Genomic DNA, 24,224 nt, shown 5'->3' with positions numbered 1-24,224 from the left:
CCTCAACCTCCCGTTGTCGACTTCATTATATATACTATATACTTTATTTATATACTATAGTTGCGTCAGTTGACTTCCTCCTTTTCTCCCGTCGTAATAGCTACAGTCACTAGAGGTCACCACCTGACGACAAATGTCATTTAATGGGCTAAACCTACTAGTTTGCCCGTTAAATCAAGTGGTAACATTCAAAAAAGTTGTTTCGAATTAATTAATTCCTACTTTTATGAACATATGCCACCAGATTTGCTGAAATCCAGTTACAGCACATAGAAAAGAGCATTTCAGACGTGCAAAAAGTAGCTTTTTTATCTAAAATTTGGTCAGATATTGGGGTTTGGAAAGTGCTAATCTATCCTACAACTGTCAGATAATCAACTTAACGCTACACTGAGGCGAGTAAAGTGTAAAGCATCAAACTTAAAACAAGTCAAAATGTACTTAAACTGTTAAGAGGCTTTAATGTGAAGCTGATCCACTTTCTGTGTGGACATCTGTGACAGCTGGCTTTCACACTCCCTTAAACATTCAATCTGTGTCTCAAACATGAAGAATTTGTCTTTTCCTGCTCAGTGTCCAGCAGCATTACGTGCACGTTGACAGCAGTAGCTGTGTTGTATGAATGCAAAAATTATCAAAATGTGGCAGTTTCCACCCTCCAAATGTCATGCAGCGTGGGTGTGGGAGGTCCGCGGGCTGGAATGTGCAACAGCTGGATGTCCTAGCTTGGCAGATGAGGCGGGTGGCTGGATGATGGGGGCACACAGGGCCATGTGGAGGAGGAGGAGGAGGCCTGGGAGAGGAGGGGTGTGTTGGTGGAAGGAGCGGGTCCCTCGCTCCCTTATCGCCCATCTGTGAGAACCTGGAAGTGGTACATTTTCCGAGGATTTTCTGCAATGAGGCAATGGAGTCGATCTCCTGGGAGAGGTTCGATCCAATCAGATACGCCCTCAGTTACCCAGCTGCTGTCTTTCATTCATCCCTCGCTCTCCTGCTGCTCCTCTCCTCACCACGCTGTATTAAAATACATCACAGAGTTTATATTACTATCGCTGCGCACAACATCACTTGTGACTGTTGTGGTTTTTGCTGATGAATCAGACCGACATGCCGGTCGCTGAACACCACGTTTTTTTTCCGAAGCCCTTTTTTCCTTTTTGTTGTTGTTTGAAGCAACAGATGAAATCATTTCTCTTCTGCTGCGCATCAACTGAAGCCTGATATTCCCTTTTGTCTTATCTTAACCTGTCAGCTGTTGACTTCTTTATTACAGTTTTCCGTCATGCGCACTCGTAAACCCTCGTCTCAAGGCAGTTTTAGTTGCCCGGCGATAGAGTTGCAACACCTTGGCATCGTTTAGTGAATTTACAGAAAAGTATTTCAATCATAGATTTAAGTGATTTTTTTCAGGCTGCAATGTAACCACTTGGGGCATTTGGCAAGGTTAATGTACATCAATTAATAATGTCTGTTTTTACCACTGACAGGCTCAGATTGTTTTTGAGTGTCTGATTAAATCAAGTAAGATTCCTACAGAGATAAACCTTTTTGTTAAAGAGTGAGATCCAGAAACAAACCCTAAATCATTGTCACCAAACACACCAGACTTTATTTAAAAAACTCTTAATTTTAAACGTGTATAGATCCAGCATATTTTCACATCTAACTGGGCGAATTAAAGGTTTATTCCAACCGAGCCAGAGTTGGTGGTTGTAGTGACAATGGAAATATGAACCAAGACAGCTTTTTGTGTGTTTAATTTTGTTTTTGTCTACTTTAAATAAAGTATATTTTATGGTGATAGAATTAGTATTTATTTAAATGGAGTCTGGTGGATTTGACGACAGTGATTTCAGGTTTTTTTTCTGTTTAAACAGAATGATGTTACTCTTTAACGAAAGGGTCTGTTTCTGTTGAGATCCTTTTCAAAAGCTGTCAAGCACTTAGAATAACACTCTGAGCCTGTCAGTGGCAAAAAATGGTTTCAGTGGATGTAAAGCGACGGTGCACAAATGCCCTTAGTGGTTAAATTGCCTCTTTTGATGCAGCCGGCTGCAGCGCTCTCGTTCAATGTAGGACCAATTTAAAAAATGCCCTCGCTGTTAGTCACTTGAACGCAAAATCATGGGAAAATAGGGTCCAAAGTTGAAGTTACCCTTTAAGACATGGAATATACAGATTTAACGTTAATGGAAAAACTTGCAGGAATTTGTTTGTTTGACTTTGTTTCTTAAATACTATAAACTGAGGAGACAGCAGTTTTCCTTCTGAACTTTACCATTTTGATGCACATGGCAGCTTCACCCGAAGCACACATGAAGTAAACCTGTATATTATGGCCCTACATCTATTTTAAAAACTCCAGATTTCCCAAGGTTATTTCTGTGCAGAACGGGTGTGTCATTGCGGTAACTCGAACATGCTTTTTCACCATGATGCAGAAAAGGTCTTAGGGGACCCACTCATCAGCTCTCACAGGGCAGGGGAGGAGTTTTAGGGCAACTTTGAGGAACCAATGGCATCCATCATGAGCCTGCCTCCACACTGGGTCCCCCCCCCCCTGCCCATGTAAGTGCTTCTTCATGAGTTTGCATGCACTGGGAGATGTGGAGGGAGGGTCTCAGAGTGCGAGGAGTTTTTATGTCTTGGTTTTCATTCAGTGGATGCTCAGTGGCCCTTGAACAGCTTGGATTTAACTGTTGAGCGGCTGGCTAACAGGTGGGGGAAACAGTGAGAGCACTGTGTGGAGTGCAGACACTTGGAGGACTGTTGCAGCAGCATGTTGGGGATCCAGACTTTGTTGCTGCTCCTCTGCGCCGGCAGCTTGGATGCCTGGTTTTGGGGAAAAGCACAGACCACTACAGAGGCCCCGGTGCAGGTAAATGTAACAACGCCGGCAGGAACAACAGCTGCCAACACGACCACCAATGGCACGCTCATGCAAGAAGAGGAGGATGACAACTTGTCCGGGGTTGGGGAGGAAATCATCAGCGTGGCCACAGGAATCCGTAAGTTTGTGGAGGCGTGGGACGCGACCCCGACCCCAGCCGCCAGGACTACTACTACTATTGGAGGCCTGACAGAGAAGGCGGAGAGCGCTAAGCCTAACATGACGGGTAATACCAACAGGGTCAGAGGGGAGAGGGTGGAGGAGGGGTCTGGGTTTGGGTTAGGGTCTGGGTCTGATCTTGTAGAATCAGTTTTGAAAGGTGATAAAATCCTGGCGATCAATTTGACCAGGATTATCGGTGATGTTTCCAAAATTAACGAGACTGTTGAGGGTGTTTTGGATAGTCGCATCAATAGTTCTGATGCACCTTGCCTCCCGGTGCCGTCTGATTGGCCCATTTGCTCCGGCAAAGGCCCAAAATCTTTCACGCTGCCCAACTTTTTCAACCACACATCTGTGGAGGAGGTCGGGGCGGTCCTAAAGGAGTGGGCGTGGCTAACGAGGGCGGGGTGTCACCACAGCACAGAGTGGTTCCTCTGCCTCCTGCTGGCGCCAAGGTGCCCGTCCGCCACCGCCGCGCCGCTGCCCTGTCGCAGCTTCTGCCAGGTGCTGCAGGACAGCTGCTGGGCATCTCTGGATAATGGGCGTCTCCCCATGGAGTGTCGCCTCCTGCCTGAAACGGCGCAGGAGCCCGGGCGTCCTGCGTGCGCGTCAGTTAGTAACCTGAAAGGTAACCCCGGCGGGTTAGAATGTATCCTGTGTGGCGATACATTTTGAACCCTGCGTCACGTCACTTTTTGTCGATGTTTGAGCGTTAGTCTGTGTGTGTCTGTGCGGTGTTTGTTGTGGTAACAAACATGTTCAAGGGCACTGTCGCTGTTTTGGATCTTATGATTCACTTTCAACATGGTTTTGCATGTTTTAGCCATTTTTGATGCAATCACAAGTACTTTACATGACTGTCGAAACCCATTTCTGACAGTGTGATGAAAAAAGAATTACAATGAAAAGCTTTCTTGCAATAATGTTAACTTTCTTAAAATAATAAGAAACTTTATCAAATGATGAGAAACTTTTTTCATAATAATGACTTAAAATAAGGAGAAACTTATCGAAATGATTAGAAACTTTTTTCAAAGGTATGACTTATGAGAATAAATAATGAGAAACTTCCTTAAAATGATGACAAACTGTTCTAAATATAATGCTAGTGTCCCAAAATTATAATAAACTCTCAAAGTAATGACAACATCTCAAAATATAGGGAAACTTTTTTAAAAATATTTACTTAGTCTCCTAAAGATGTTAAACTCACAATAATGAGTTAGTGTTGTTTCTGATTATTTAGCGATATGAAGTCATTGTTTTAAGTTATTATTTATTGAAAATTTGTCTCATTGTAATTGCTTATAGGATGTTTTTTTTTTAATCACACTGGCACAAATGGACTTCCATACATGACAGCTAACCATTTCTCAAACCATTTGTCGTCTTTTCAGAGTTTGAATTGCAAATGTTTACTCTGAGCAGACAACTTTTGGCACATTTATTTTAGAACAGGAAGAAAATCCACCTGCATGGACTTGATTTGGATTAGTTATCATTTTTCCCCCATACAGTCTTCTTGTTTGCCAAAACCTTGTGCCTACGTTTCCCACAATGCAACTCGATTGCTGGAAGACAGATTCAGATGTGTTCATGTTGTAGCAGCTAATGCAGCTTTAAGCTGCCAGCCTGCAGCAGAGATTTCAAAAAGGCTGCAAGCTCACTTCTTTAAAACCACACCCCCAGATTTTTTTTTTATTTCCAATCTTCTTCAGACCGAACCACAATGACTGGCGGCGTTCCCCTTGAAACCATCCATCATGGTGAACATCATATCTGCTTTCATTGTTGTCAAAGTTACATTTTTGTTGCAGTTTGTCGGTGCAGATTGATTTGATCTATCCATAAAAGCAGACATGATGTTTACGGTGATGAATGCTGTGACTCCGGCACTTTTCAAGTCTCTGCAAGTTGAGTTTCCAAGATGTGCATTAAACTAAATGATGCCTGGAGGGTGGAAATGGTTTGCTAATAGTATAAAGTATGCAATAAATGGATTAAAACATGCAAAAACAGTGGTTGGATAATCGCCGTGGTTTTTGCTACCGTTGCTTTCATCCACTGCACATGTTCAGAGGACGTCGTGGAACACAAACGCATGAGTTCACGTCACTGTCCGGGCTGCATGCCACCTTCATGTGATTGTCCTGTCATCTGCACAGTGCAGAGCTGCATCTGCAAAAGCACAGTTTCTTTTTTTTTGTATCAGCAATGGACAGCAACGTTACAGGTTCTTTGTAGCTTTTTTTTGGTTAAAACTAAACCAAGAAACCAAACAAACTTAAATGCATAACAAAATATTTCACTTTATTGATGCTTAAGTGCATCCAAGTCTATTCTGGTTGCATCCAATACATGATTCTGCTAAACCCTTTGAGACCTGGATCGACATCAGTCTTCTTGTGCTGCTTTCAGACGCCTTTTACAGCTGCTTAACTTTTTAAAACCTGGGTAAATTGGTCTGTTTTTTTTTTTAACTTCAGGAACAAAGTCAATGAGCAACTTGGCAAGAAATGACCCACAGATTGCAAGAAATTAGTAAAAGAGAACATGAAAATGACCTGAAAATATTTTTTTTTTTCTTGAAGTACATACAATATACACAGGAACACTTTAACCAAGTATAGATTCTTAAAGGGATGATTCAGTGTTTCACAATTTTTACAATAACATAAACTAGTACTGCCTTCATGTACTCCTTGGAAATATCATATTTACCAGTTAGGAGCACATGAATGCCCCCCAAAGTCATAATTATGAGCTCTGTGCCACTTGCTTTTGGTAGCTACGAAAAAACAACCTTTTAACCTCTAGGGTCCATGTTTGTTGCTTTTTTCTGACCAGAGCACTTGAATGCATGTATGTCATAATTACGACTGCACAGCTGGGGAGATAACAGCATAACAAAATGATCAAAGCAGCGAGCGACCAGCAACTCCAGTGTTCAGTGAGTTAAAATTACTGTTTTTGTCAATGGAGTCTGTTGGGTTTGACGAGAGCATAAATGGGGAATTGAAATTGTTAACAGAAAGGTAAAAAGCGGCAAAATATTCTTGATATAGCGCACACTTAAATTAATAGTGATTTCTTTTGTGGGATTTTTTTAGGTGGCTACTTTTAATATTACTGTTGGCCCCCATGCACAACAATAGATTGCTTTGCTTCCATGTTGGACTTCAGCATGTTTCTCCAAACTGGGAGCATACTGACCAACATCTACTGTATTTAACACACTGACTATGGATATGTTCCTCATACAACCCTGCTTAAAAATATCAGAACTATCCCTTTAAGAGAGGCTCCAGAGGCCCACATCCAGCTTTTTAGTGGCGTCATAAATTGTGCAGAATAGAGTCTTCTTTAGGAGGATTGTTGCTGCTGCATGGACTCTTCTTTCAGAGGTCAAACACATGAACTTTGCTCCATAAAACCATCTTTATCATGTTTTCCCACAGGAATATTTAATATAAATGTCTCAGGTTTAAGTGGCAAAGAGTTTTGTTATTCACCATGTGCCACAAGTTAGGCTCTTGTTTGGATAACCTTTAAACTCAGATGTAAACTTTAGTGTACTTAAAGCTAAAGTTTTCTGTGTTGTTATTGTCAAGATGGAGTGAAAATGGCTTCCTGAATGGAAACATTTTACATTGTGCAGAGCAGGATATGAGACTTAAATATTGTTGTCGTTACACTGTTTTTATTGGGTGTGAATTTCCAGAAACACCTGCATTTGCTACCTCACTCATGCATGCAAAAAGGAGAAAAAAAGAGGAAGAAAATAGGGCAGTAAAGCTAATTATTTTTCAGCAGACATGGGCTGCAACATGTGGAGATTGTGTTTTTGCAGGACAGATGCATTAGTTCCATTTATTTCATGTTAGTAGGGCGCATTGACTAAAGGCATTGGCGAATTAATTATTATATAAAAATGTTATTTTTTACAATTTAAACACAAATGTAGAGAGACGAAGGGCGCTCCAAATCTCACAAAACTTGGCACACATATCAGGCATGACAGAAACAGATATATGACATAAGTATCATGCTTAGGTCTGTGAACTTGGCTCAATAATGTCTCCTAACAGCCCCCTCCTTTATATGTCTCCTAAACTATAACAAAATTTGCTTTGCATATTTACCATGTCAAAATAATGACCTAGTATTTCAAAAGATGACTTAATATCTTAAAAATGACTTAGTATATGAAAGTAATGACTTAGTATCACAAAAAGTGAGTTATCATCTAAAAATAACAACTTAGTGTTTAAAAAAATCACTGTGTTTCAAAATGAAGTCAAACAAACGACTCTGTCTCAAAATAATGACTGAGTATTTTGAAATAATGACTTGCTATATAAAACATGACTTTGCATTTAAAAATAAAGTCTTAATTCAGTCAAATGTCTAAGTATTTCCAAATAATGACTATTTCAAAAAAAGAAAAAAAGACTACTTTTCTCAGATGACTCACAATATAAAATAATGACGTAGTATTCTAAAATATGGACCCTAGTTTTCAGCATAGTCACAGCCCCATCCTTTAAATTTCTTGCAGATTAACCAAATTTGGTATGCACGTGTATCACGTCCAGACCTAAAAAAAAAAAGTCTCTTGGAGCCATACCCTAAACCCAACAGGAAGTCAAACATTTTTTAATTTACTGTGCAATTTTAGTCTTTTTTTTTTTTTTTACATTTACAGAGAAATTTTTTGGTTTCCTCCATGCAGTATTTGTGTAGTTGAACAATAATCATGTTGCATTGCTTCATTACATCCTACTCCTGCATGCCAGTCACGCTTTTCTGTCCTGGGTTATCCTCATGTCATCATATCTCACTATTTCTGATCAGCTGGCGTTGAATTCTGTGTGAATTTATGCAGTTTGAGTTTCTGCGGAGAGTGGAAACAATCGGGCCATCTGTGGCGGGGAGGACGGGGAGAGAATGGCATTTATGGTAGCGGCTGTGGGTGGGAAAACGGTCTGCTCCAGAAGAAAGAGCGTGGCGATTGTGTGCTCGGTTTGGGAGAAAGGGCATGGGTGTCGCGGCGAGTAACAAGAGAGCCTTGTGACCAGGATGAGACTGGGCGGCTCGGCGTCTCTGCCAGAGGTCAGAGGGCACGGCCGGTCGCCCACCCTCTCAAACCAGTAACACTTGATGGGTGGTAATTAAGTGTTTGGCGGAGCATCAGAAGATGAGCAGAGACAGGGAGCGGGACAACGCGTGAGAGGGACTTTTATGAGAGCGGGAATAAGCTGCTCTTTCACTTCTTCAAAAACAGTTTAATCGCTTAAAGCTGCATTTGGGGCCAATTTATAATCATCCATCATTAATCCAAATCCTTCCTGTTTGCATAAAATTAGCTTTTTTATAGTTTGTGGTGAGCTTGTTGTCATCGCAACAGCAGCAGAGGAGGAAAACAGTCTCAGAGAAAACAAAGTAAAACAAATAAAACTCACCAGTTTTGTGGGGAGGATAGACAGACTACAGTTCTTTAAAGGGGATCTTTCATGCCCATTTTCAGAGTTCATATTTGTATTTTGGGTTTATACTAGAACACGTTTACATGCATTAATGTTCAAATACTTTATTTTCGTCATACTGTCTGTGCTGGAGCACCTGTTTTCACCCTCTGCCTGTGTTAGCGCCTGCGTCGTCAAGACTGCCTCCCGATCTGCTCTGATTGGTCGGCCTTTTTCGTGTCTCCTGTATCTCTGCGTCTCTGCAGCCAGGAAACGAATAACAGAGTTTAGCGGCACTTTTTACATCCAAAAGCCTGCAATAAAAGCTTCAAAACAAAACTGGACATGTTCCAGCTGCATTATCATTTGAAAATGAAGAGAAAACTAAACACGTTTAGACGAGAATGACCCTACTGAAAAACAAAGTCTTTAATTTGCTTTTTTAAGAAAAATCTGCGTTTATATGAAGACATTGTAAAAGAAAACAACACAGTACACCTGCCAGGCCAGTGGTTGGCGGCATAACTTTCACACTTTCACACTTTCACAAGTGTGCTGCGCTAAGCAAAGCTAAACTTACCGGCTGCTGACTGCAGCGACATATTTAATGTGCACTCTTTACGGTCGTATCTTCTTATCTAACTCTGTGCTGTGATTTTCCAAGATGTTGCATTATGTCTTTATAACGGAGACACTTTTGTTGTTTTTTGGAAAATGTAGGATTCAGGACTCTTTCTTGAGTCTAAAAGTCAGGACTTTATCTACTTTTAAAGACTCGAAAAATAAATAAAAGTGAAACACATTTCACCGGCTGCTAATAGCTGATTGTATCTGTTGCAACTCGCATTTCTCCAACTCTGCCCAAACACATTCCTCACACACTAACAACATTTAATTTGGACTGCAGCCAAGAAGCTTCAAATCTGAAGAAAAGCTGCAAAAAAAAGCTAAACCGATGTCATCTGAACTTCACGCTGATCCTCATCAGTCAGCTTTAATTTGCTCTCAGCTCTGCGTTTATTCAAACACGGATTAACGTCTGACTGGGAGCAGTGGGAGGCTGTCGATGTCACAGCTGCGTCGCCTCCGTTTGAAGTGTCAACTGATGCCACTCTGCTACCCAGACGAGTCCAGTCTGTTCGCTCCCACGAGGGCAAAACTACAGCTGTGGGTGTTAATGGTTGAATCCACTGGTTTAACTGGTGTTTGGTGTCATAAAAGAGGCTCAACATAGAGCTAAGCAGTCTGTCTGAACTGTATAAATACCTCAGATTCCTCATAGTGTGTCATTAGACAATTAAATTAGCGTCTTTGTTATTGCAGTTTTTACTTTTCCAAATAAGGACTGCAGCTTACAGACGGAGGTGAAGTCAAAAGCTCTGGTTGAGGCATACTTTGATAATGCTGTAATGTTCTTTAACCTCTTTTATGCACACCGAATGTCATGTTTTTAGATAATTATAGACAAAGAATGAGAAGTTTTTGGTTTTGTGCATACAGACATTTTAGGTTGCAGTGGACCTTGATGTCCTCTTCTAAAAATACCCAAACTGCAACACTGACACAAACTGAAATCCAGCAGTTAGTTTTTTGTGTAATTAGTAAGTAATTTCCATCCCGCTTGCATGCCTTCAGATGTTGTTTTGTAAGATGACATGCACTTAAATCCCCAAAATTTGAAGTTTTATAACATCTATGGTTCAATTTTAATACTTGAGTGTCTCCAGTTGGCTCTCAGATTTAGTAAACTCGTAGCACACGTCATTTAGCATCAGTAAAACTCACCGCTGCGGCATTTTTCAAGTTAAAAAAAAAACGTTGCTTTATAGACTTGAAAGTGCTAATTTGGAGATTTGGCAGTGAGCATTGAGGCTTGAGCTGTTTATACTTTGCACCCTGTAAAGGGTCATTCAACAAAAGAAACTTTATTTTCAGCTTTGTGTTGATACTCTCTGGAGGATATTTTTATTCCTCTGCGTGATGCTTCTGCGAGTATTTAATGACGTTTATAGTTTAGTGGAGTGGCCCCTCCATGTGCGTCTCTTTCACTTGCACATTGTGGACATTAGGGCTGCAACTAACATTTATTTTCATTGTCTGTTAATTTGTTGATTATTTTCTCGATTAATCTAGTCGCCAAAAGAAAATATTGGCGTTGTTCGTGTCTGCACACCACAGATATGCATCATATAAACGTTTCTAAAGTGACGTATGAGCTGACTCGTGTAGACCACTGCATGAGATCAGCCAAGTGAAATAGTCCTGATATATATAAGTCATTGATCGTTTCCTTTTCCTGTTGGGATTACGCACCCCAAACCTGGTAATTTAGGCCAGAGCGGACATCTTTTCTTCACCATAACAACATAACATAATGTTTTTTGTGCTTCAACCTTACCGCAAGTTAGCAAAAATGTCAAATGCAAACATTTATTCTGTCAATTGGATTGATTGACTGATTGTTTGGTGTTAAAAAAATGTCAGAAAATGGTGAAAAATGCCGATCAAAGCCCATGATGACGTCATCAGATGTTTCGTTTTTTTGTCCACAACCTAAAGATATTCAGCTAATGTTGAGTTTTTTTGTGTATAAATGACAATCAGTATTTCCCAAAGCCCAAGATGACATCCTGAAATGTCTTGTTTTACCCACAACCCAAAGTTATTCAGTTTATTGTCTAAAGAGGAGGAAAGAAACCAGAAATTTTTACTTTTTTCTTAAAAAATACTGATTAATTGCTTATCAAAGAAGCTGGTGAATCATTTAATATTGACAACTAACTGATTAATTGTTGCAGCTCTAATGGCTATACATGCAACCCTGTTTCCCAGAAATTACTTTTATATGCATTAATTTGCAGCATTTCTTTTGTTGCATAACCTTAAATAAGACGCAGGACTCAAGTGCCACCATCCACCCCGTCCTCTCTGTCACAATTCAAAAAGAAAGTTTTCTATAGTGCAAATAAAATCAATTTAAAGAGGCCTAAAGGGATAAGAAATGTAGTCTACTGCAGAATCTGAAGTATTTTTTATGACTATTCTCTAATGTTATTTTAGCCTTCAGGGAGCTTTTTTTCTTCCCCTCAGGAGATGCTTTTCACTCCCAAACTTCTGGACGAGTCCATCAGTCCCTCAATGACATTTCAGCCTGTTTTAACCGGCGTGTCGTGTCCGTTCAGGCTTCTGGGACTGATCCAGTCTGTGAGCTTCATTCTGTCCGAGTCCCTCATGGTTCGTTTTCCCATGGACATCTGACACGCATTTCCTTCCTCTGCCTCCATCTGTCCGTCTGTCCGAGGCGCTCTCCTCTCTGGCAGCGTCCTCTCTTTCTTCACACGGTAAAACAGGCGTCGGATTTCGGGTGAAATGTTGGAAAATACAGATGCGGCACTTCAGTAATCCTCTGTAACAGAAGACATGAGGTCATTTTGGGGCTGTGAATCGCTGTGTGTTGTCCTGTACAATAGGTCCTGTTAGCATGAAGACAGGGAGGAGACAGGAGCAGAGCCTGAAGACATGAGAAGGGTTAACATGATTGTTTCACAGGCAACTTTCACATGTTTGGGCGTCACGCCAGCTTCCATCTGTGATCTGGAGAGCAGCCAAGTTAACAAACAGCTGATTTTGACCCAAAGTAAAAGTTTAAAGCTCCATGTCGGTCGTAGAAAAAAGTCAAATTTAATATCAGTAATGATGAGCGGTGGGTGTCACCACAGGCCCCACGATCGGTGTCATGATACTTTAGTCTCGATACAATATTATGATTTTTTGGGCGATATGTGCAGTCATCAGAAAAAAAGTTGTTTTTTACATTTCAGCAAACTATGAATACGATACATTTGCATATTTCGTATGCATCATATAAATGTGTCTTCATTTTTTCATTAACACCCCGTTTTTTTTTATGTAAAAATATAAATAAAAAAATGAATAATTAAATATAGCTCTCTGAGGTTTTTCAAATTAAAAGTTCCTCCCATGCCGACACGTTTTTGCATGTTTTGCAGACTGCCTTCCCTTGTTTTGGTTGAGTGAAATACAGACACTATTTCATTAAATCATTTTATTGGCGCTCATTAAAATAAATATCGATACAGAAAATCAGCCAAATGTCAGACATTGGCCCCTATAATCACCCAAGCTGATCATCTTATGATCCCTATACCCTTTGCAACATTTCCAACAGTGTTTGTGGCACCAAACCTTCGTTTTTTTTTTTTTGGACCGAGGTGTTTTTAGCTGCACATCGCTGCATTATTCAGCACAATTTGATCAGAACTTTGGTGTTTTTTGTACCAACACAGAAGCATTTTTGGTACTGAAACGATTGTTTTTTTGCTGTTTTTTTGTGTTTTAGTAACACATAGTGATGTTTCCTAGTGGGGTTTGAGCCACCAAAACTGGGTGTTTTTAGCTGCAAATTTAGGTGTTTCCCAGCGGTTTTTGAGCCACCGACCATGGGTGTTTTTCACAGATAACGCGCAAGTGTTTTGCATCAAATTCTGGCATTTCCCAGCCGTGTTTGAACGACAGACCTTGGATGTTTTTTTTACCAACACACTGCAGCATTTACCAAAGGCATTTGTGGTACCAAACCGGTGTTTATTTACCCGAAACTGAATGTTTACAGCGGCATGTCAGTGTTTCCAAGCTCCAATAGTGGCACCAAACATTGGCGCCGCTTGTGGTTTTCAACCTGGGTGTTTTTCACGGATGCATTGTGGCGTTTCCTGGCAGAGTTTGAGCCTGAGAACCTGGATGTTGTTTCCAGGGCTTTTGTGCCATCAAATATGGTTGATTTTAGCCAGAACACGACCTTTTACTAACCATACCCAAGTTTTTTTTCTACCTAAACCTAACCACACCTTCCCTGCAGCGCAGTTATGAAATGTAAAGTGTCACTGTTCCCGTGGTTTGCAGAAATGTATCATGCAAATATTTCTTTCTGGAGATTGGGTTGGATATGCTCATAACATACTGTGATATATTATGATAAACTGCCTTTTTTCAACTGCAAACTATGTCCTCAAAGGAAAACTTTGTCAACATCTTTTCTTACAGTAAATTGTTTCTAGCAGACTGAAAAAGCAACTTATTTTATTGTCTAAAATATCATACATGTTGCAGCCTTAACTTCTGGACTAATAAAAATAAATGTAGCCTTTTTGCTTCTTTTTAGAGAAGAAAATGGATAAAATTATCCAGAAATGAGCTAAAATAAATGCCTGAAAATCCCAGTTCATCTCCATGTAATCATCTTGCTTGTGTTGCATTTTGGTTCACATGAAAAATATAAATAAATTCAGAGCCTGAGACTGAGATTTCAGCTCTGATAATAAAGAAATCATGTGGCTGTATGGAAGAATAGCTTGGAGACATGGTTCTTGTTCATGTGATTCCTAACTGGCCTGTTTAGTGGGAGAGCTGTAGTTGGACCGGACAGCTTCCAGATGTGAATGTGAACTGTGATCTGGCTCCTTACAAAAAAAAATCACAAGCTGCTGCAGAAGACGAAGTTTCCTTAATGTCATTTATCAAAAAATTGAATTCTGCAAACATCATTCGACCACCTGATTGCTGCAACAGCTGCAGCAGCTGATCCACTGTGAGATTAACCGACAGCAGGTGCCCTCAATGGGAAGCTGACCACCCGGCTGCCGTTCCCTGCTCCGCCTCCGATTGGATGAAATCCCTCAGGATCCAGGCTTAGCTGTAGCTGCTGTGCAGAGCAATGTTCACTCAACAAGCGCTGTGCTTATTAACTGTTTGTGAGTGTGTGTGAGAACATGTGTTTAGCATTACTCCCTGCCAGCACCGGGTTGGCGAGTGCAGATGTGCACATGGTTACGAGCTGGTCGTCCCATTGATACCGTAAACTTCGAGTGTTGGTGAACATAATGTTTCCTCTTAGCAGGTGGAAAAATGTGTTATAGCAAGTGTTTGAGAGAGTTTGCAGACAAACTAAACAGCCAAAATGATGATCAGACACTAATTTGAAACTTTAAATATTTGATATTCGGAGCATTAATATAGCAACAAACAGTATTTGTTATGTAACGATATAGTAATGGCAGAGGATGAAGTCATGCTCGCTCTTCTTTTCGTTGTGGTAGACGGTCCCTTTGTGTGAATCCAACAGGCAATTTAACACGCCACAATAACATCTGCCAACATGTATTGATTTTCTGTTTTTGGAAGCTGGAGTATTGGTATATGTATGGTTTGGTTAATTAGAGCTCCACACTGTCGGAGCACAGAGTGTACTCTGGGCACAGAAGGAGCAGCAAGATGCCAGGCGCAGTGTGTAAGTGAAACTTAACCATTCATTGTACTGGTTTTTAAGGGTAAAAACTGTGATTTGGTCATGCATTTTAAAGAATGTGCTTTTTGTTCTTTTTATTATTGTATTGTCTCACTTTAAGGCTGAAATTATCAATTGACAAAAAAAAATGTGCAATAGTATTTGAAACTCAATACATCGTTCAAAAAACCTTTCAGAAAAAATGAAATTGATGATTAAAAATATTGTCAGGTGTTCATTTCAAAGACAGAGAGATAACATAAAGCTGATAATTCTGCTTTTTAGCTGAATTTAGCAACACATTTGTCTTATTTTCTGTTTAATACTTGACTGATGCAATAACGTAAGTGTGTACCACCATTATGAATAGTTCATTTAACAGGCCAGTTAAACTCAAGCTGGTCTCTGTCAGAGTTACAACTTCCTTTTCTTTGTCTGACTGAGCATTTAACAAGCTGTATTTAAAACTTTCACATCATTAATAAACCTTGGGAACCCCCCGCGACCTCTGACCTCTGCAACCCTTTAATGCACACATTGTACTTTCTAGTCATGAATCAGAGACGACAAGCTGCCCTCAGGAGATCACTGGAAGTGTCCACCAGGCCAAAACTGTCTCTTCTCTGTGATGCTGCTTTATGAGAATGTAATCTGTTGGTCTCTGGGGCTGTTTGAATCTATGGGAACTGAAACATCAGCAGTTTTTCCATTAATTTGAACCCCCAGACTCACATACACTGTAGAACAAAAGTAGAAACTGGAATCAGTAAACAACGTCACATTTTTTTTCCACTGGCCCCAGAGGGCCTTTATTTTACATGGCAGTACTTTGCACAAAATTTGCACAAACCCCTTTTTCCTTGGATTATTTTTAAGTATAGCCTACATGCATTTCATTTTATTTTATTTTTCATTTTATTTTATTTTATTTTTCATTTTATTTTATTTTATTTTACTTTATTTTTCATTTTATTTTATTATATTTTTCATTTTATTTTATTTTATTTATTCATTTAATTAATTATTTATTTTTTTTAATTGGGGGATTTTTTTTTTTTTTTCCTCTTTCACCATACTTCACCCACGCAATGAGCCCTTCACAAAATTGAATAAGTGCAATATTTCTGCTGTTATGACAGATGACTATCAACAGGCTCACTTTTGGCTAACAACCCGCCCGACATAAACGTTTATCGGTTATGCTGATCCAGCGTCAGTTGTCAGTCAGTGTTAGTGTGGTTTGCTGTTTGACCTGCAGGGTCAATGCGGTTTGGTGTTTGTTGTCATTTGGTGACTCCTTTAACCCTCTATGGTACTTTTTTTTTGCTGTTTACACTCACACAACACATCTTCAATTATGTTGCAATACTTAAAAAAAGAGCCGGGGCCCTCAGGAAACCAGAAGCACTGTTTATATTTTAATACAGCGTTTTGTTGAGTCCCTTTTTGGGGGCTTTCCTCTCATGGTTAAGCCCCCTTAACTCTCCACAGAAATTGATCTGAGGGCGTCTTTATCTGTCATTTTAAAATCTTGAGGAAAAAAAAGATAAACAATAATAGAAAAGTGTAATTATTAATTAATGTGCTTAACTTGAAAATTATCAGAAAATTACTAAAATGCGACCCTTGAAACAACGTAACATTATGGAATACCACCATGACAGTTTTTGGTATTTTTGGTATAACAGTCATCATAATTTTCTTTATATCTCTGCAAATTTACCTAGAAAAGTTTAATAGTTTTTAATATTTCCCGCCTTTTGCATTTTAATAAGTTATTACATATTCTTACATGTATTTCATCTTAAAATCTGTAAAAAGACCCTTAAATCGAAAGAAGCAACTTCATTAAACCATGCAAGAGACCACAATAAAAGCTCCTGGAGATGTAAAATAACTTCTCTTAGACTGCCAGTCGAATGTTTTGCTCCGAAACACTAAAACATTAACTGTTTTTTTAAAGTTTTGCTTTCCAAAGAACTTGTGATTTGCTGATCATTTCTGTGCTTCAGACTGTTTTTGGATGTCATGCTGCCTTCAAGTGCATTTTATCACCTCATACATCTGACTCATGATTTAAAGTTTCAACACTTTTTTTACTGCTGTTTTCCTCTATAGAAAGTCATTTTTGGTGGCTGAACCAGAAACTTTTTTAGCTCATATTTAATATGTTTAAATCATATTTGTCTTTGTTTGCAGCTGTACTTGAAGGCAGAGCTCATTTTACTTCTTTTTGAAACAATTTTTTCAACTTTCTGACTCTAAATCTTAATGTCTTGCAGAGGAGAGCGGCGTCTCTTTGCTGCAGCTGATCGGAGACCCTCCACCGGATGAGATCTCCAGGGTCTACGGGCCGAGGGGGGAGGCCGCTTACGTCTTCAACCCTGCGGCGGTGTCGGGTCAGCCGGCTCTGGCCCACGTCCCCAACCCCTTCCACCGCCACTTCTCCCTCCTCTTCCACATCAAGCCCACCACTCCCGCCGCCTCCGTCCTCTTCTCCATCACCGACGGCCGCCAGAGGATCATGTACATCGGCGTCAAGCTCAGCGCTGTGAAGTCCGGCCGTCAGAAGGTGCAGTTCTTCTACACCGAGCCAGACTCTGAGGCTTCGTACGAGGCGGCCAGCTTCAACGTGCCGAGATTGGTGGACACCTGGAGTCGCTTCTCGCTGTCCGTGTACGAGGACCAGGTGACTTTCTACCAGGGCTGCGACTCGGAGCCGCAGGTGGTGAAGTTTGAGCGCTCGCCGGATCCCATGGAGCTCGACGCGGGCGCCGGGATCTTTGTGGGCCAGGCAGGAGGCGCCGACGCTGACAAGTTCGAGGTAAAGTTTTAAAAACCAAAAGAAGGGACAAATATGGTTTAAGGCAGTGATGCTCAACTTACGGCCCATGAGCCAAATGTGGCCCCTGATAGGGTGCAGAGTGGCCCCCCCAAAAAATGTTCTAATTCACAATAAATATAAAATGATTCACACCGGTTTTTGTAGTATACATAAGGTGCCAGAGTGCATGAAAGAGCTTCAAAATAGAGCTTGTTTAGGAAAAAAAGGGGCCAGTGGAGGATCTCCCACACCCCCCAACAGAGGTCCTAGTTAAACCCCTAATGTCCTAAAGTCCTAAAAACGTCCTAGAGTTCTGGAAATGTCTTAAAATCCCGGAAACGTCATAAAATCGAAGAAATGTCCCAGAATAAATGTACTAAAATCCTAGAAAATAAAATCTGAGAAATGAATGAACTAAAACCCCAGACACGTCCTAAAATCATAGAAATGTCCTAAAATCCTGGAAACATCCTTAGATCTTAGAAATGTCTTAAAATCCTAAAAACGTCTGCCATTATGAGTCTAGATTGTTTTGGTGTGAGTTTCAGAGTGATGTCTGCCTTCTCTCCAAAATAACGGACCGAGACGACACTCGGCTTGTGGCGCTCAAAGCGCCAAAAAATACACAGACCTTGTTGTGTTCTGCTTTCATTGCTCATTGCCTTCTTGTTTTTGAAAGAAATCCAGCCAATTCGCTCAGGGTTCAAAGGGTTTAGTGCTGTTTTTGGAGGCTCCGGGTGCAGAATTGGAACATATTCAACTATAAATAAAATGCAAATAAAATCTTTTTTAAATAAAATGTTCTTTTACTGATGATGCAAGCAGACACACAACACCAGAGTACATGATGTAACTCAAACTCTGTCTGAAATAAGTAAAATGACGTATTTTAAACTCACTACATGTTGCATTTGGAAGAGAAGTTTGTTCTGTGACTGAAAAACTCTGCAGGGTGCCAGCAGAGGAAATGCTCAAGTGCTCAAGAGATGTTTGCTCATCACATCTCTGACAGGAATGAATGAAAAACAGCAATGAATCCTCCAAATGTCACCCGTGGGACCCGGAGATGTCAGAGTAATGCACTGTGTGCTAAAAGAGCAGGTGTGTGTGTGTGTGTGTGTGAGAGAGAGAGACCTCTTGTTGGGGTCAGATCCCTCTTTAATATCTCCCTGTGGCACCTCACGGCAGGTCTTTGTCTCGGTCACAGGCAACAGGAAGGGCAAACTTAACCCTCCTCGTTCTTGTAAATCTATTACTCGACCTCCCGCTCGCTTTTTGACCTCTGACCTTTCAACTCAGTCAGGCTGGTACCACATGTGACGGTCACATGGCCTTTGAGGTGGAGAAGAAAAGGATAAAATCTGTGAGTTAAGCTCCAAATTATTTGTTGCATCTCTGTCTTAATTTGCAAAAATCATCCCAAAAAAAACAATTTTAAGAGCACAAACTGGTCTCTAAGGCAGAATATTGTCATTCATAAACTCTGAACTGTCTGAATTATGTTAAAACTCATCCAGAAAAAAAATCATCCAAAAAAGTACATTTTAAGGGCAGAAATTGAGCTCTAAGGCAGAATATTATCATAAATTCTTGACTGTCTGAATTATGTTAAAAATCATTTAAAAAAAATCATAAAGTCATAAAATCCAATAATCAAAAAAGAAAAATAAGCGGACAAAAAAGGCATTTTCAAGGGCACAGACTGATCTCTAGGGCAGAATATTTTCACTGTCTAAATTATGTTAAAAATCATCAAATCCAATCATCAAAATAGAAAAAATCATCCAAAAAAGGCATTTTCAGGGGCAGAAACTCCAAACTGTCTGAATTGTGTTAAAACAGGATTTAAGATCGACAGCATCAAAAGCAGCTGACACAATATTCTGCTCTGCATGACTCATCTCTCCGCTGTTTTCCGTCTCTGGAGATTTCACAGGAAGTTAATTTCCTGACTGGCTGCAAACAGTGAGTCACGCTGAATTTAATGATTTTGTGGGAATGACTTTGCTCTGATAATTTTAGCTGCAATTTTTCACAAATTTGTGATTTTTCTTGATTAGGTGGGCTGTGGGGATAGTAATGTTTCGTAAAATCTGATGAGCTGGTACTTAAACAATGCATCTCTCCTTATTTTATATATTTTTATTTAATTTTTTTTTATCGTGCACCGTCCCTGTCTCAATAAAATTCAGTGCATTCGGTGTGTTTGTGTTTTTAGGGTGAGATTGCAGATCTGAGGGTGGTGGGAAACCCTCGGGCAGCTGAGCGCTTGTGCGACGACGAGGACGACTCTGATGCTGTGAGTACTTTATTTTATTTTATATTTTTGTATTCTAGTCCAACTGTCTTAACACTTTTTTCTTCTGTCCTGCAGGCTTCTGGAGACTTTGGCAGCGGCGATGGCGACAGGAGACACTCAGGACACACTGTGAAGGTCAGTTTGTCTTTTTAAATCATTTTTTCATTCATAAATTTGACTGGGAAAGTTGTTACATATTATTATAGTATTATTTATATATATATATATTGTTATATTATAGGGAAAATGTCCAGACAAATGTGCAGAAATATTGGATGAAGTCCTCCAAAATTTGAGTTGCAGCCTGAGGAAATTATTTGTTAAAACATCTGAAAATGGGTTTTTTTAATATTTGACGCTCGTCTGTTTCAGACCACACCTGCCTCCTTCCGTCCGGTCCCTGAACCCCCTCTGATTTTCTCACATGGAACCAGACTGAGAGATTCAGGTAAAAGCTCCTCGTCACCATCACTTACAAATCTTCTGCCAAAACGAGCGTCACGCCACGGAAAAGTATAATGGAAGTTTTTAATCATGCAGCAGCCACTGCCAACAAAACGTCTCGTAGAATCGCTGTGCTTTTATCCAGAAATATGTGCATAAGGACGCTTGTCTGGACCTGACAGATTGGGGAGTTTGGCTGCAGAGTTTCAACAAGTTGGTGATATTTGAAACTCTGTGGCTCCTCCAACTGGAGAGTTAAAGAAGTTGAGCATTTTGGGGTTTTTTTGTGCTGCTTGAGATTGGACTTTAAAACCTGTATTGTAGAGGTACTGACATCGCTTTTCTTGTGCTGCACTCAGACGCCTTTTACAAGTATTTAAACCTTCGAGCGCACATTGGTTTGCTTTCTTTGTAAAATACGAGTAAAATTTTTAAAAAGGCAATGAGCAACTTAAGTACGTGTCTGCAAACTGCAGGAAATTAGAAGACTTGGGAAAAGCTAAGGGTAAATGTCCCAAAACTATACGTATAGTTATAATAGTTATATATTTAAAACTATTTTTTTACAGAATTAGAATATAATATATAATATATTTTTTCCCTTTTAGTTTTTAGGTTAATTTCTTGTATTTTTTTAGTTTCTTTTTTTAAAGATTTGGGTCAACTATATTTAAACTTTTTTTTCTCTTTTTTTTAGGTAATGTTCTTTTACTTTTTCTAATTTTGTGTAAACTACATTTATAATTAATTAAATATTTTTAAAAAAACAACATTTTTTTAAAAACTTTTATATCCCCCTAGATTTTTCAAAATACTTTTCTAAATCAATTAATTTTTTTTACTTTAAATACAAAGAAATTGCACCAATTTTCTTTGTATTTAAAGGTTTAAATACTTGTGAAAGGAGTCTGAAAGCAGCAAAAGAAAAGTGACGTCGCTCCGGGTTTCGAAGGTGGTAGAAAATCCTAAAAGTTTCAACAACTGTTGCTTCTTCATAAAAATTCAGGCAAACATTAACGAGGCGGCACGTCCCCGCTCTGCAGGCCTTGTGCAGCCGATAAAGTTGTGTTTGTGTTGACTTTAGATGTCAGATATCCGCAGCCGTCAGTGGACATCAGCAGGTCCGGATCACCAGGTCCAAGAGGTGGGTCACTGCGGCCGAAAGCATCGGGCCACGCCGAAATATCTGCAGAAATGCAGATTAAGATTAGGATTAATCAACATGCAGCCATCCTATCAGAGTATAGAATGAGCGCTTTGCTTCGAGCCGCTGAGGTTTTATCATGGCGTTGGAGCTGCGAGCACGCTGGTGGAGGGTGACAGTTTGTTTCTTTCTGTCTTAAAGGGTGACTTTTCTATTTTTCAACTTGGATGCTATTTTTTATGTTTTTTTGGGTCCGTGTGACAGCACAGCAGCAGGCTGAAATGTAACCACCTGAGGCAACTGTGCACCGTCGATTTACATCCATTAAAAGTGTTTACATTTAGTGAACTATTTTAAAGTTGGGAAACATTTCAATGGAACTTAAAATTAAAATTAATTAAAATTACCTGAAAATTAGTGGAAAAGCAAATGGCCTTTATAAGTGCTGACAAAAAAGAAAAAATAAATATTTATTATTATTTTTATTTTATGTATTTTTCTTTATCAGAAATTTAAATATAAATTTATTATACTAATATAATAATTATTGTTTTATTGTCTTCTTACTCTTACTAATAGCTAAAAAAAAAGTAACAAGGAAATTACCTGAAAATAAGCACAAAGGGGAAAAAAGACCTTTACATAAGAATGGCATTAACTATATGCAAAAATAGTTTTAGGTTGTTTCTTGTTCAGTTTTGAGGGATGGTTTAGTGGAAAAGGACTGACATAAATATGATACAAAATGAATAGGTACATATAAATATACATGTGCAATTGCAGTAATTATTAATAGAATATAAATTATATTATAAGAATAATACAAATAAAAGTAGAATACATGGAGAGTAATTTGAGAGTCAAAACAGTTATTAATTATGCAGTATTTAATGTGTCCACTAGGTGGCGTAAGACTACTGAGGGGAAAAAAAGGACTGAGTCACTTAAAATCTACATAAATGCAAAGCGCATCATCAATGTTTTAATATTATCACTTTATTTTATTGCAGACTTGTTTAGATTTTGTGCTTTTTTGTGCCTCTTAATTGCAATCATTGCTGTTTGACTTCTTTTTCATGATTTGGTAGTTTTGCATTTAGTAATCAGTAAGGCCCATAGACTGTATTTATATACATTTATACATGTCATAGATTTATAATTATTGATTATTTCTTTTTATTTTTTTTAACTTATTAATTCAGAATCTATTATTATATATTATAGATTTATATTTATTTATTTATTTATTTTAGATTCAGAATGTATTATTATATATTTATATATTTTTCCCATATTGTAATATTGTCACTATCATATTTTGCAATAATGATTATTGTGATTTTATCTGTTTTGTTTCTTACATTATTTTCTTGTTCAGCCACTTTAATTACTATCAAAATGCACATATAATGAAATGCTATCTCAGAGGTGGTAACTATAGACGAATCTACAAAGAGAAATGTACAGTTTTCTGCTTTGACCTTTACTGTCTGTGTAACGTTACTTTGAAAACGTTGACTGGGAGTTTGGGAAAACGTGTGCAGCTCTCAGCTGCTCTCACAGTAGTGACAAACTTCAGCTTTAGAAAAACACATGCTGCTGTCGCTATAATAATGATAATAATAATAATAATAATACATTTAATTTATAGAGTGCTTTTCACAATGCTCAAAGACACTTTACACGGAGAATAACAAAGTCAATTAAAATCAGTTAAACAAAAATAAAAACAAGATGACAGTAACCTGATAACGTTATTGTTTAATACTGTATCTACGGCTGTCAGCAGTGCCGAAAGACGCCGCAACACACAAATTGGTTGTGGGATTTGTCTATAGCATTTTTTTTTTAAATTTTATCTTTTTCTTTTTAACTTGTAATGATGTTACATGGTGTTTAAAGTCAGTTTTTTTAATTTAAAATGTTCAAATTCTGATCAACATATTTTCTGTGATGTAACTTAGTCAACTTATTATTAAATGTATTATTATTATTATTATTGCTTGTAGTGCATAAACTATGTGGTGAGTGAGTGTGTGTGTGCGTGCGTGCGTGCGTGCGTGCGTGCGTGCGTGCGTGTGTGAGTGTGTGTGTATTTTGAGCTGACTCCTCTGCAGGATGTATTGAAGCTTGGCTCTAAAAACAAATCGTTCCTGACTTGTTTCATGTGACGCGTCTTTCAGGACCCAGCGGTGCTAAAGGGGAGAAAGGTGACAGAGGACTCACAGGCGAAAAGGGAGACGTGGGCCCCGCAGGGCCAAAGGGAGACTCAGGCTCCAGCTCGGGCTCCTCTGGTTCGTCCTCTCAGGGCGGAGAACGAGGACAAAAGGTAGAAACGTGTGTGTGTGTGTGTGTGTGTGTGTGTGCATGTGCAACTGTAATCATCTGCATATAATATAAAATATGTTTTTTTTGTTTATTTCAGGGAGAAAAAGGTGCAAAGGTACGTTCACTTTGTTCTCACTGAGAAGAGTTTATTCCTAAAATGAGCATTTTATGAGTGACGCGCAGAAATACTCGATAATTTTGACGTTATATCGTGATGAAATAAACATATTACATAACTGTAACTTACATCCAGCTGTCGTTTACGTGTTAACAACAAATAACACATTACAGGAGAAACGTGTTTTATCTGTGAAAAATATATTTTGTTTGAAATGCTAAACATACGTAACTTACCATTTATTTT

The 24,224-nt window shown here is 39.1% G+C and overlaps 1 protein-coding gene across 9 annotated transcripts in view; it reads left to right on the top strand.

The window, feature by feature from the left end:
- LOC121966387 (uncharacterized) overlaps positions 1 to 24,224 on the top strand; it is a 64,550-nt gene that overhangs the window by 20,586 nt on the left and 19,740 nt on the right. For 3 of the 9 annotated variants that reach the window (XM_088074746.1, XM_088074747.1, XM_088074748.1), the window contains 7 exons: positions 17,104 to 17,645; positions 19,864 to 19,944; positions 20,020 to 20,079; positions 20,317 to 20,392; positions 21,473 to 21,532; positions 23,716 to 23,861; positions 23,958 to 23,975. In XM_088074746.1, the coding sequence (XP_087930872.1) occupies positions 17,104 to 17,645; positions 19,864 to 19,944; positions 20,020 to 20,079; positions 20,317 to 20,392; positions 21,473 to 21,532; positions 23,716 to 23,861; positions 23,958 to 23,975 (983 nt within the window). Of the gene's footprint in view, positions 1 to 2,582; positions 3,681 to 17,103; positions 17,646 to 19,863; positions 19,945 to 20,019; positions 20,080 to 20,316; positions 20,393 to 21,472; positions 21,533 to 23,715; positions 23,862 to 23,957; positions 23,976 to 24,224 lie in introns of those variants that run through there. The other 6 variants (XM_088074744.1, XM_088074743.1, XM_088074742.1 and 3 more) reach the window with 4 other exon arrangements.

The sequence above is a fragment of the Plectropomus leopardus genome, chromosome 24 (genome assembly GCF_026936395.1).
Source record: "Plectropomus leopardus strain MGB_pleo_1.0 chromosome 24, ASM2693639v1, whole genome shotgun sequence".
Taxonomy (NCBI): Eukaryota; Metazoa; Chordata; class Actinopteri; order Perciformes; family Serranidae; genus Plectropomus; species Plectropomus leopardus.
Note: the sequence above shows the minus strand (reverse complement) of the source record. Positions and strands in the feature narration are given on the sequence as shown.